At 37.2% G+C, this 15,166-nt stretch overlaps 1 protein-coding gene across 4 annotated transcripts in view; it reads right to left on the bottom strand.

Moving 5' to 3' along the window:
• The window catches only part of SLX4IP (SLX4 interacting protein), a 187,441-nt gene that overhangs the window by 162,722 nt on the left and 9,553 nt on the right, over positions 1-15,166 (bottom strand). For 3 of the 4 annotated variants that reach the window (XM_087445603.1, XM_087445604.1, XM_004433867.3), the window contains one exon: positions 4,665-4,720. In XM_087445603.1, the coding sequence (XP_087301729.1) occupies positions 4,665-4,691 (27 nt within the window). In that variant the 5' untranslated portion in view covers positions 4,692-4,720. Of the gene's footprint in view, positions 1-4,664; positions 4,721-14,575; positions 14,678-15,166 lie in introns of all 4 variants that reach the window. The other variant, XM_087445605.1, reaches the window with a different exon arrangement.

Raw genomic sequence — 15,166 nt, 5'->3', positions numbered from 1 at the left:
AAATTTGTACATATCTATTAACATAGGCTCAAGATACACAAACCAAATATCAACAAAAAGACAAAATACAAATCTAAAATCATAGTTGGAGGCTTTAATGTACCTCTCTCAACTGATAGAACAAGTGAACAAAAATATTAGTAAATACATAGCAGATTTTTACAACACAATTAACAAACCTGACCTAAGTGACATATACCATTCAATGCACGTGACAATCACCACATATTTCAAGTGTTTATGGAACATTTACCAAAATAGAGGAATTATGCTAAACACCAATAACAAAATGATTATTAGAAAATTCCCGGGGCCGGCCCAGTGGCGCAAGCAGTTAAGTGCACGTGCTCTGCTACGGCGGCCCGGGGTTCACCGGTTCGGATCCTCGGTGCACACCGACGCACCACTTGGCAAGCCATGCTGTGGCAGTGTCCCATATAAAGTGGAGGAAGATGGGCACGGATGTTAGCCCAGGGCCAGTCTTCCTCAGCAAAAAAAAAGAGGAGGATTGGCAGATGTTAGCACAGTGCTGATCTTTCTCACAGAAAAAAAGAAAAGAAAAGAAAAGAAAATTCCCAAATACTTAGAAACTACAATATACATTTAAATAACCCATGATCAAAAATGAAATCACAATGAAAAGTTAGAAAATATTTTTATTTGAAAAACAAAATCCGTCCTTTAACTGCATCTCTTTCAAAACAAGAGGGATACAATTAAGGTAGAGAGAGAAATTTATAGCTTTAAGTGCATATATTAGAAAAAAAAGAAGGGCTCAAAATCTTCCAAAAGCTTCCACCTTAAGAAGTTCCTTTGGGAATGCAAATCACACCTATTAGAATGGCTATTATCAAAAGACAACAGATAAACAAATGCTGGTGTGGATGTGGAGAAAAGGGAACCCCGATTGGTGCACAGTAGGTGGGAATATAAATTGGTGCAGCCACTATGGAAAACAGTATGGAGGTTCCTCAAAAACCTAAAAATAGAGCTACTATATGATCCAGCAATCCCGCTTCTTGGTATATACACAAACGAGGTGAAATCACTATCTTGAAGAGATATCTGCACCCTCATGTTCATTGCAGCATTATTCACAATAGCCAAGATACAGAAACAACCTAAGTGTCCATCAACAGCTAATGGATGAAAAAAAGGTATATATACACAGCAGAATATTATTCAACCATAAAAAAAGAAGGAAATCCCGCCATTTGCCACAACACAGCTAGATTTTGAAGGCCTTACGCTAAGTGAAATAAGTCAGAGAAAGACAAATACTGTCTGATCTCACATACATATGGACTCTAGAGGGTAGAATGGTGGTTGCCAGGTGCTGAGCAGTGGGGGAAATGGGGAGATGTTGATCGAAGGGTACAAACTTCCAGTTATAAGACGAATAAGTTCTGGGGACCTAACTTACAGCATGGTGACTATAGTTAACAATATTGTGTTGTATACTTAAAAGTGGCTATGAGAGTACAGCTTTAATGTTCTCACCATAACAATAAAGTGGTAATTATGTGAGGTGAAGGATGTGTTAACTAACCTTATTTGGTAAACATTTTGCTATATATACATTTATCAAATCATCACATTGTACACTTTAAACTTACACAATGTTATATGTCAATTATATCTCAATAAAGCTAGGAAAAAAAGCAATCACCCCTTTGGAAGGTTCAAGCCTGGCAGTCAGAATATTTGGGAGCCAGGATAGCTGAGAGCTGGTATCCTAATATCCAAAAGAGGTAGAAGTGAAAAGGGAGTTGGGAATGAACTCATTTCAGTTAAGCCCAGGGTTGTGAAGAACTTCAACTTTCAGTTCTTTGTACCATGCTTGACACATAAATAAGTACTCAATTTATAGATATCTTCACATAATACTCTCTGGTTCATATGGGTAAGTTTGTCCATAATTTCTTAGAGCAGAAACTATTCAATAGAGCTTTTTCCTTCATTCTTTTGAGAAACTGCAGCCTTCATGAAAATGCCACTAAAAAAATTCTCTGCTTGCTGACCAAGGGAAGCAACATGAAAGCTTGCCATCCATCCAGGACCTTGGGGGGAGAGAACAGCAGAAAAATACTGGAAAATACTAAAAATACCAACTTTGTGCCAGACTAAATACAGATTAAATACAGATGAGAAGATTTTAATGAACTGGAAGAGGTCTGATAAAAAGCACTCTGAATGCAACATAGAGACATAAAGAGGAGAGATACAGGAAAAGGCAAATGGCTGAGCAGCACTCACACAAGCCTGCTGGAGCAGCGTCCATCAGAGAAGGCACATGGTGACAGCATCAGTAGCAGATGAGCAAGTGCCATGACACTCTAGGGCAGTGCACAGCAATCTGGCAGGGCAGGATGTCAGATGTTCAGAATGGGATCCCAATGCTTGGGTTGTGGGGCTTTTAAGCTGCATGATTACAGAAGCACTAGCCTCTTGCCTGTGTGATCAGAGGCAGGGATACAATCACAACATGAGGGGTAGAATCTTCCGTATAGTGTAGCAGAACCCTGTCTCTAGCCCTAACCTGTGAGCTTGATACTCATGGCTGGCGTAATTTCCCTGCCTAACATGATCTGGGAGCTAGGTTCCAAGCCTTGCTGGTGTGGCTGCGAGATGAGGCAATATGGTAGCAGAATTTGCTACATCAGTATGTATGGCTTGGAAATCAATAGATTCGTCTCTGGCATAATTAGGGGCCTGGGATCCAAGCTTTGCAGTGACCAAGACTGTCTGCCCTATAGGGCCATAGCCAGTTTTGGCAAAGCCTTGCAAGAGGCCCAGTCCTTTTCTAACCAGACAGCCTGTAGGGGCTCAGTCTTGGACAAGTTAATATCACCCCTCCAGCACATAAGAAACTATTACATGAGACTATCCAACAAATTCCATTAAGAGTTCCAGACAGAGAGAATAAAGAAGAGCAGTACCTGAAGAAAAAATGGTCAAGATTTTCGAAAAGTGATGAAGAACCTGAATCTTTCAAATGAAGCTGTACCTCGCACCCCAAGCAAAATAAATAACAAGTCTATAGCTCAAGATTTCATAGTGAAACTTGAAATCAAAGACAAAAATAAAATCTTAAGAGCAACTAGAGGGAAAATTTGATAACTAAGAAAAGAACTGCAGTGAGGCTGACAGCAGACTTCTGTAGTGACCAGTCTCCTCAGATGTACCCCACAATTCTCCCCTTCCCTGTGAGCACAGGCTGCTTCTCACATCAAGAGCTGCAGCTTCCTTTGGACTGGTCTTTTGAGTGCTCTGACCCATAGAATGCAGTGGAAGTGGCATCTGAGACTTCTGAGCCTAACCCTTCAAAGAACTGGCAAATTATACTTCTTTCTTCTTGCAACTCTTGCTCTGGGACACCATCCCTCAAAACTCAGCCTCCATGTTAGGAGAAGTGCAGGCCACACAGAGTAGCCACGTAAACAAGAACTGAAGGGTAACAATTAATAGCCCCAGGGAAGATCCCAAACACAGCCAGTATCAACTGACAGCCATACGTGAGAATGGCATCTTTGATGTTCCAGCTGAACTGAGTCCCCAGATGATTGTAGCCCCTGCCATCATCAAAAGGAGAAACTACCCAACTCATACCAGGGAATCTACAGAATCATGAGAGAGAATGAAATGGCTTGTGTTTTAAGCCACTAAGTTTTAAGGTGGTTTTTAAACATCAATCGATAACTAAAACATTTCTCAGTTGCAATAACAGATTCCAGAAGACAATGGAAAAATACAGTGCTGAGGAAAAATAATGCTCAACCTAGAATTCTAAAACCAACTAAATAAATTTCTAGAGTAAGACAAAAATACATTTTTAGACAGACAAATAGTGAAAGTTCACCACTTAAGATCTCTCACAAAAAGAAATACTACAGAACACAGGAACGCAAGAAATAATTGTAATCAATGAAATTTATAAATATCTTATAAATCTAAATAAGCACTGACTTGGCAAAAATAAGATATAACAATATTAAACAGTATCTGATCTGGTTAACTACTGTAATTTGTCTATTTTGGTGTTTTGAATTTGTACTTTATATAACACTAGCACAGAGAAAATGTCCTAAAGAACAGCCAACATATATGAAGGCATCTCCGAAACCTTATACTCACTATTTATCAATTCTTCCCCCTCCTTCCCCACCACCTCTCACACGTGATCCTCCCATCCCTCCACACCTGAGAAAGTCTCAGTCCCAGCTATCAAGGGATAGAGAAGAGACACTTAACGAGAGGAAAACAAAAGAGGGCAGCCAGGCAAGAGAAGTCTCTCTCAGTGCTCACCCAAGTGCAGCATTTGCTGCCCACTTCTTTACTTTTATCTGCTTTGTCACAATCAAAAATCATGTCATGGATATGCGATGTGAACGATAATTTTTAACATTAAAAATGACCAAGTTATGACCAAAGGGCATCTTACAAAAGACTTTAAGCAAGAAACTCCCATAACCATATGAACTATTAATTTTCTCCCCATCGCACTGTTAACATGCAAATTTTCAATCGCCTACTTAGTTTTCAATAGAGTCCCAAATTTAAAGGGTAGAAGGAAAGTTCAGAGCTTCAATTTTCAATGAACACAGAACTCAGTTATATTGGAAAGTGATTAACCATTTTAAAGAAGGCCATTAAGCATTACTTACTTTAATAGCAAACTTCTTTGATGCCATGGCTTATTGATTCCAGAGTAATTACAGACCTTTAATAGAAGAAAAAAAAAGTCATGAGCAGGTATATCAAAATCTCTTTCTATTTGGATATTATATAGGAGAAAGGTTGGATGAATAACCAAATATCAATAGGTATTTGTGAGATGAATGTTCACTTATAATTGGTCTTAAAAAGAAATTATATTGAATTAATAATTTAAAAACTGCCCACTAAAAAAAGCACAGGCCCAGATATATTCTACCAAATGTTTAAAGAAGAATTAATACCAACACTTCACAAACTCTTTAAAAAAAATAGAAGCATAAGAAAATCTTCTCAAATCATTCTAAGAGGACAGCATTAGCCTGATTCCAATACCAAACAGAGATATCACAAGAAAGGAAAACTACACACCAATATCTCTTATAAATAAAGATACAAAAATCCTCAATAAAATATTACAAACCAAATCAAGCAACATACAAAAAGGATTATACACCACGGCCAAGTTGGATTTATCCTAGGAATATAAGGTTGGTTTAACATCTGAAAAGTAATCAATATAATATATTATATTCATAGAATAAAAAAAATGATCATCTCAAATTTAAAAAATTAACAAAACCCAACACTCTTTTTTAAAAAAAAAAAAATATCCAACATACTACAAATAGAAGAAAACATCCTCAACCTGATAAAGAACATCTATGAAAAACCAACAGCTAAAATCATACTTAATGGTGAAAGACTGAATGCCTTCTCCCCTAAGATGAGGAAAAGACAGTGATGTCTGCTCTTGCCACTTCTACTCAATATTATATTAGAGGTTCTAGCAGGGAAATTAGGCAAGAAAAAGAAATAAAAGGCATCCAGATTGAGAAGGAAGAGGTAAAACTATCTCTATTCACAAATGACATGTTCTTATATGTAGAAAGTCCTAAAAAATAAAAAAAACGAGTAGAATTAATAAACAAGTTTGGCAAGGTTGTAAGGTATAAAATCAATATTTAAAAATGAACTATATTTCTGTATACCAGCAAAGAATAATGCTAAAACAAAATTAAAAAAACAATTGCATTTACAATAGCATCAAAAGGAATACTTAACGAAAAAATTTAACAAAAGAATGACTTGTATAGCAAAACCACAAAACATCATTGAAAAGAAATTAATGACTTAAGTAAAGGGACTGACCTCACATATTCATGGATTGGAAGACTTAATATTGTTAAGATGGCAATACTCCCCAAATTGATCTACAGATTCAACATAATCTCTATCAAAATCCCAGCTAACTTCGTCATAGAAATTGACAAGCTTACCCTAAAACTCATATAAAAATGCAAGGGATCTGGAGTAGCAAAAACAATCTTGAGAAAGAAGAACACAGTTGAAGGACTCGTATTTCTCCATTTGAAAACCTACTGCAAAGCTACAGCAATCAAACAGTATGGTACTAGCATAACAACAGATACATGATCAATGGAATAAAATTGAGAGTCCAGAAACAGACCTTTACATTTATGGTCAATTGATTTTTAGCAAACATGCCATGACAATTTAATGAGGAAATAGTCTTTTCAACAACTGGTGCTGGGATAACTGGATATCCACATGCAAAAGAATAAGGTTGGAACCCTATATCACACTATATACAAAAACTAACTCAAAATGGATCAAAGACCTAAATGTAACAGCTAACACTATAAAACTCTTAAAAGAAAACATAGGCATAAATTTTTGTGACCTTGCATTAGGCAATACTTTCTTAGATATGATACCAAAGGCACAAGTGACGAAGAAGAAATTGGTAAATCATATTTCATCAAAATTAAAAACTTCTGTTTCAAGTGACACTATTAAGAAAGTGAAAAGAAAACTCACAGAATGGGAGAAAATATCTGTAAATCATACATCTGATAAAGGACTCAGTTCCAGAATACATAAAGACCTCTCACAACTCAACAATAAAAAGAGAAATAACCCAACTTAAAAATGGAAAAAGGATTTGAACAGACATTTCTCCAGAGAAGATATACAAATGGACATTGAGCACATGAAGAGATGCTCAACATCATTAGCCACCAAGGAAATACAAATCCAAACCACAATGATATACCACTTTATACCCACTAGGATGGCTAAAATCAAAAAGACAAACAATAAGTGTTGACAAAGAGTTAGATAAAGTAGAACTGCATATGTGCCTGGGAGGAACGTAAAATGTTGCAGCCACTTTGGAAAACAGTTTGGCAACTCTTCAACAACTTAAATGTAGAGCTGCCATACGATCCAGCATTCCCACTCCTAGGTATGTACTCAAGAAAAATAAAAACATGTCCACACAAAAATTCATACAGGAATGTTCATATCAGCATTATTTATAATAGCCCAAAAATGGAAAGAACCCAAATGTCTGTCAACTGATGAATAGATAAACAAAATGTGGTATATACATACAATGGAATACTATTTGGCAAGAAAAAGGAATCAAGTACTAATACTCCTCTTTATTGTGCTCAGCCAGGCAACTGCCCTCTCCTACTCGTGCAGAAGCCTGGAGAATTATTTTCTGGAGAGGTAAGGCAGAGGATCTCTGGTCTGGAAAACAGGCAAAGCATAAGGTAAGGGGCACTCTACCAAAAAAAGAGAAATTAAGGGAATATTTTAAAAATGACTCATATCTTCCCTAGCCCACATACCCCTTGTGATGGTTAATTTTATGTGTCGACTTGTCAGCGCTAAGGGATGCCCAGAAAACTAGTAAACCATTATTTCTGGGTGTGTCTGTGAGGGTGTTTCCAGAAGAGATCAGCATTTGAATTGGTGAACTCAGTAAAGCAGATGGCCCTTCCCAACGTGGGTGGGCATCATTCAATGCACTGAGGGCCCAAATAGAACAAAAAGGTGCAGGAAGGGTGAATTCACAATCTCTCTGTTTTGAGTTGGGACATCCATCTTCTCCTGCCCTCAGACATCAGCCCCTGATTCTCATGCCTTCGGACTTGGACTGAATTACACCACTGGCTTTCCTGATTCTCCAGCTTGTAGATAGCGGTTTATGGGACTTATCAGCCTCCATAATCACATGAGCCAACTCCTATAATAAATATATATAGACGGTCCCCAACTTAGGATGACTCGACTTATAATTTTTCAACTTTACAATGCTGAGAAAGCAACACTCATTCAGTAGAAATCATACTTCAAATTTTGAATTTTGATCTTTTCCCAGGCTAGGGATATGCCATACAATGCTCTCTCCTGATGCTGGGCAGTGGCAGTGAGCCGTAGCTCCCAGTCAGCCACGTGATGGCGAGGGTAAACGACCGGTACACTTACAATCATTCTGTACACAGACAACCATTCTGTTTTTCACTTTCAGTACAGTATTCAATAAATTATATGAGATATTCAACACTTTATTATAAAACAGGCTTTGTGTTATATGATTTTGCCCAACTGTAGGCTAATGTAAGTATTCTGAGCACGTTTAAGGTAGGCTAGGCTAAGCTATGATGTTCGGTAGGTCAGGTGTATTAAACGCATTTTCGACTTACAACGTTTTCCAATTACTGTGGGTTTATCGGGACATAAGGCCATCGTAAATAGAGGAAGATCTGCATCTATACACATATATGTGTGTGTGTGTGTATATAGTTCCTATTGGTTCTGTTTCTCCGGAGAAACCTGACTAATACACCCCTCTACCCTGCCTAGCCTCTCCAAATGAAACCTCCCTATTCAAGGACTGGACTAACATAAAAGGCGGCATCTAAAAGGACTGACACCAAAGGTTCCCCAAGGAAACAGCCTAGACAGATGGCTCTAAAGTGAAGCCCACGTCAATAAGCCCCACATCTGTATGCAGAACTAACTTCCATCTTTTTAAGGTCCCATTTTCAAATACAAGCAAACAAGCAGGAATCACCTGTCATCTAAGAAGACTCTATCATGAAAGAAAACAAAACAAACAGAAAAAAACTACTTGGCTGAATCCGAGACCATGCAGGGAGAAGGAAACATTTTTTTAAGACACTATCATTAATATAGGGAGATAGGAGCTATTGCATCCATAAAGCAATAAATAACTAAAAATATAAGGAACTTTTGGAAAACAACAAATTAAAACTATGATAGCTGAAATAAAAAAACTTAATAGAAGGACTGGAAGATCAAGTTCAGTAAGTCATTCAGAAACTTCAGCAAAAATAAAAAAGATGAAAAATAAGAAAGAATAAATTAAAAATTAAAAGACCAGTATAGGAGGTCCAACACATGAAAATTAGGATGGAAACAGACTCATATTAAGGTATATATCACAGCAAAATACCAAGTATTAGTGACAAAAAAAATCTTAAAAAAATGTTGGGGGGGGTCCAAGGTGGGGTGGGTAAGAGAATATTTGGCTGCAAATTGCCCAAAGCAACTCTGGAGACTAAAAAGCAATGGAGAAATATCTTCAAAATTCTGAAGAAAATTGTTTCCAACCTCTAATTGCATTTAAACATGAAGGGGAAAAAAACATTTTTAGACATGTAAGGTCTTAAAAAATTTTAAGTCTTATGCCTCCTTTCTCAGGAAGCTACTAAAGATGTGTTCCACCAAAATGAGGAAATTAACCAAGAAAGAGGAAGATACAGGAAACAGGAAGATCGAGATAGGCGCAAGGCAGAGGAAATCCCAGGATCTGGTGAAAGTAGATCCTGCATGAGACCGTAGGCTAAACCAGGAGAGGACCATCAGTGCAGGCTACAGCAGGTGGCAAGGCTCCTGGAGATGCATCTTCAGAAGTGTCTGGATGCATGCAGATGAATTTTAGACAACTGGTGAAGGATATGAGATTGAATTAGGACAGGTGCATGGAAAGCTAAGCAACTGAATAATATCAAGGCAATTATTAATTCCAAGATCAACAAAAATTGTGCAGAAAATCAAAAGTAAAGAGTATTTCACACACAGCTCAGTTACGACTAGCATTTATAGTCATGATAACAAACATTAAATCTTGACCTAAACAATATTATGTTTACAACCATATTACGAGGATGAGGAATGTGTGTGTATGTGCACATTATGTAGTAGGGGTACAGGGTTAAATCAAGCAAAAGCTCCCTTTAATATTAATGGAATGTTTCAGAAGCAAAGCCTAAAACCAATAAAAAATAACCACTACCACCACCACAACAGTAACAATAATAAAGCAGAAATACAGCAAGTAATTTAGTGATACAAATCCAATTCTTAAGTGCTAAACTCTGCTCCAACCTGCAGACTGAGTTGAAGAGAGCTGTTATGGAGGAAGGGATGGGGCGGAAAGGATGCCATAACTCACAAGCCTTGCACATGCAACTACCTGCCTGTTTCAATCACGCGCACAGATAATTTCAGAGCAGCAGTGTACAACAGAAAATAGCATGCAAGCCATAGATGTGATTTTAAACTTTCTAGTAGCTGCATTTAATAAAAAGGTAAACAGAAACGAGTGAAATTAATTTTAATAATATTTTTTATTTAACCCAATAAATCCAACACATTATCATTTCAGCATGTAATCAATATAAAAACATATACATTGTTGGCGTTTTAACTAAGTCTTTGAAATCCAGTATGTATTTCATATTTCCAGCACATCTCAATTTGGACTGGCCACATGTCAAGTGCTTGACACTTGTGGTTAGTGGCTACCATATGGATAGCACAGTTTGAGAGTATTTGGTTTTATTATAAGAAAAGCACTTATTTCTGTGTCCCAGATTCCTAATTTATAAGGATTAGGGATAGTAATACCTAATTTAAAATTATTGAAAGAACTAAGAAAATGACATATGAAAACCCCCAATATAATATTTTATAAACAGTAGGCCCTCAATGAGTGCTAACAATTACTATTACATAGCCAATGGAGATTCTTTAAAATCTGATGAATTTAATGATTTTTTAAAAAATATGATAACCTTTGATTCTAATTTTTTTTTTTTTTTGGTGAGTAAGATTGGCCCTGAGATAACATCTGTTGCCAATCCTTTTTTGCTCAAGGAAGATTGTCTCTAAACTAACATCTGTGCCAATCTTCCTCTACTTTATATATGGGATGCTGCCACAGCATGGCCTGATGAGCAGTGCATAGGTCCCCATCCAGGATCCGGACTCGAACCCCAGGCCACCAAAGTGGAGCACACAAACTTAACTACCATGCCACTGGGCGAGCCCCCTTTTGATTCTCATTTTTTTAATGGATAAAACATCTTTACCCAAACCCTAAATCATTTTCATTCATTTCTATTCTCGGAATAACGTAATGCACATGATTTAGAAAAATTTTTCATGATTTTCATCTTAGCAAGCCCATTTAGACATAGGTACAAATGGAAAAAATAAGTTCCTAGAAAATCAGGAACATGTGTTTGAAAACAACATTTATAAAGGTTGTCCTGAAAACTTCAGATTGTTCTTTGAAATTATATTATTTGAGCCTGATAAACATAAAATCGAAACCCTTAAATATATTAAACCGAGCTTGAATAACTTCTGCCAAGAATTTAGGGAGTCCCTCACTGGGGGTCCTGCAAGGGTACTCAAGTGGTTCAGCTGATAGGGAAAGGAGGGAGAGAGTTTTGCCAGCAACTACCCACTCAAAGCTGAAGTGTGTGTGATCTAATCATTTTTAATTATACACTGGTTTTCCCATAAGTCCTCCTTTCCTGAAGGACAGGGGACCACACGGAAAGCTATGGCACAGCTTTCAGATCCTATCTGCCATTAGATAGATTATGAGCCATATTACAGTGAGGTTATATCTTCAACTCACAATAAATTTCAACTCACAGTAGATTCTTTCTTAAAGTACTCATTTTTTAATTTCCTTTTACTTTTATCAGTAAAGCAAGAGCAGCTGCATTTACTTTTTAAGGACTGGATTCTTCAAAAAGTATCATCAAAGCCCAGTCTCAAAAATATGATCTGTAGGAATCTAGGACTGAAAAGCATGTATTTTTATATAAAATCATATGGTCTGCTAATGTGAAATAGACTGCATGGGAAAAAGGAACTGTATAATACATTTTACATATTTTTAATCCATTTTTTAATTTCATGTGGTATTCTGTCTCTCAATGTATATAACTTTTTCATTTGTTTCCAATGTCTGGAGACTCAACAAGTCACAGTTTTAGGGCTAAAAGAGACCTTAAAGACCCAGCCCTGCCATCTATTCCTCCAAGGAGAACTTGAGGGACCAGGCCAGGGTCTCACAGCTGAGGGCCAAGGGCAAGAGAAGAGTCTTGTCAGCTCACTGAGGGGAAACTAGCAGCATCTGTCACCTGCAGAACTGCCAAGGTCAACCGCTAACTGGGCTGTCAAAGTAGGTGAATCTTCCCTCCCTCTCTCCCTCCCTCCCTCCACCCCCTGCCATGGCACAAGTTCCCAACACAGAGTATAACTTCAAATAAAGCTATGTGAGTAGTGGTTCTCTCCTGCTAATCAAAGAAAGAGAGAGAGGAAGAGACAGAGACACAAAGGAAGACAAGAAGGAACTCTATAGCTAAGGAAAATATAGTTTGAATCAATTTAATTTACCATTATGCTATGTGACATGGTATACTTCTTCATAAACAAAAACTAAAGTCTACCAAGATAAAGCCCATAATGTATCTGGATGGCCAGCTGCATAGACCTTGAGCCCGCATATTTGCTAGTCATTTTAGATAAATACAGCATATTTCCTTTGCTTCATTACAGCATTAGGCACAGGTGCTAGAAATGAACTAAATGGTGAACTGAAACCTGAAATGAACTGAACCAATCTGCTAATTCCCAAATATGGTAAAAGCACACTTACCCATCTGGGAAGGAGCAGGTTCGCAAAGGTGAACAGCCCTCAGAGCACTCCTTAACACTAGAGGGTGCTCAAGAAATGTCTGTTGGATGAAGGAATATTCCAGATAACAGAAGCTGAGTCATTTATGCATATAACCATTTTACTTTTTGCTTTTAGGGAAATTTTCCAAAAAATATATTGAATCTTTACCAACTTTCAGAAAAAATACCATATATTGAATATTTCTTTGATATTCCAGATGAAAATTATCACCATCATCACACTGGGCAATATATATATTACCAGACCTCTGAGGTGCTGGTCCCTACAGAGCTGTTTGACAGTGGAGCCAGCGAGGTTTCTGCCTGCTCTCCTAGGCTTTCCACGAGCTGTCAGAGTGCCTGTCTCCCAAGGCTCCCTGTCCCCTCTCGGTTCTCCCACTTAATCAGATGAGCCCGGAAACCTAAGAGACCAAATTTACCAGGTTAATGGGACATTTTCCAAGCCTCTCTTACAAGGATTTGCATGGACTTCAGTGGGAAGGCTTTGAGCCCTCTGGCTTAGGTAATAAAATGGCCCTTACCTTCACTTCAGAATTAAGGTTTCCATAATGATGAAATCGTTGAGCCTCAGCATTTAATTCTTTCTGCCTCAATAGAATGAAGCTGTTAGAAAGGCTGACCTTTAAGGTTTCTTCCATTTCTAACTTCTGTGATCCAAAATCCAACAGCAATTCAGGGAATAAATAAAACCAGTATACAAACTCTTCCAGAGAAGAAAATAAGAGGGAAACCTCCCCACAACTCACTTTATGGAGCCCCGATAGCAAAACCAGACAAGGGCATCAGTATAAGAAAGTAAAATCACAGCCAATTCTACACATGAATATTGAGGCAAGAATCCTAAACAAAAAGAAGCAATCTGAACCTAGCAACATATAAAATATACACTAGAACCAAGTGAGGTTTAGCTGAGGAGTGCAAAGTTGGTTTAAAACTAGAAAAATTACCATACTTAAAAACTGAAGTAGAAATAAAGCACAAGATCATTTTAATAGAGATAGAAAAAATAAAGAGAAACATTAAAAATCTGAGAATAGAACGAAATTTCTTAATCTGAAAAAAGCATCCAAAAAAACGTAGCAAACATGCTTAATGATGAACTGTAAACGCAATTTCTTTGAAACAGGTAGAAAACGTAGATTAATTAAAATATCATTTAAACCAGTATCCCACAAATATAAAATATCTAGGAGTAAATTTAATAAGATATGTGCAAGACCTCCTCAAATTGATCTTTGAAATTAATACAATTCTAACCACAAACTTGAACAGGGAATCTGAGGAAGAGCAAAAAGGACTAAGATCCTAAGGGAGGAGAGAAGAAAAAAGAAGAAAAAACAAAGGAGGGGGTTTATCTTACCAGACCTAGCAAAACTACTACAACGCTACAGTAAATAGAATAACGTACTGGTAAAGGGGTAACAAACAGGCTGAAGGGACAGACTACACAGACCAGAAACAAACCCATGCATTTATGGAAATGGATGATAGAAGCAGCACTGCAGGTCAGGGAGAAATGAAGAGACTATTCATTCAATAAACTGTGGTCAAACAACAGCTTATCCATTTGGAAAAAATGAAATTGGACCACTATTTCACATAAAAATCAATTACGGATGGGCTAAAAACTCAAATGTGGAAAATCAGAATCTTTTAGAAAATATTTTCATGAAATCAGAGTAAGGAAGGAGTTTTTTAACTAGACACAAAAAGTACGAACTATGAAGAAAAAGAATGGTGGGTTTAGCCATATTAAAATTAAAACTTCTCTACAGACTGGAAGAAAATATTTTCAATCCACACATCCAACAAAGGACTTACAAACTAGAACATATAAAGAACTCTCAAAACTCAATAGTACAAATACAAACAATCCAGTCAGAAAATGGGCAGAAGACATGAACAGGTATCTCACCAAAGAGGACATACAGATGGTAAATAAGCATATGAAAAGATATTCGACATCAATAGCCATTAGGGAAATGCAAAAGAAATTCCCAATGAAATATCACCACATACTTACCAGAATGGCAAATAAAAAATAGCGATAACATCACATGTTAGTGTGGATGCAGAGAAAACGGATCTCTCATACAATGCTGGTGGGACAGTAAAAGTGGTCACTCTGGAAAAGAGATTGGCAGTTTCTTATGAAACTAAACATGCACTTATCATATGACCCAAAAACTGCACTCCTGGGAATTTATCCCAGAGAAATGAAGACCTAGGCTCACATAAAAATTGTACACACATGTTCATAGCAACTTTATTCACAATAGCCCCAAACTGGAAACAACCCAGATGTCCTTCAATGGGTGAATGGTTAAACAGACTGTAGTATATCTATACCATGGGATACTACTCAGCAATAACAAGGTGAACTACTGATACAGGCAACAACTTGGATAGATCTCAAGGGAATTATACTCAGTGAAAAAAAGACAATCTGAAAAGGTTATATAATGTATGATTCATTTATATAACTTCCTTGAAATAACACAATTATAGAAGTGAAGAACAGATTCGTGGTTGCCAGGGGTTAGGGATGGGGGAGAGTATGTGACTATAAAGAGGTAGCAGGTGGGAGCCTCTGCCAATGGAGTTCTACACAAAT

The sequence above is a fragment of the Ceratotherium simum genome, chromosome 21, assembly GCF_057802395.1.
Source record: "Ceratotherium simum simum isolate JZ-2026a chromosome 21, ASM5780239v1, whole genome shotgun sequence".
NCBI classification, from domain to species: Eukaryota; Metazoa; Chordata; class Mammalia; order Perissodactyla; family Rhinocerotidae; genus Ceratotherium; species Ceratotherium simum.
The sequence above is the reverse complement of the archived record's forward strand: the minus strand, read 5'-3'. Positions and strand labels throughout refer to the sequence as shown.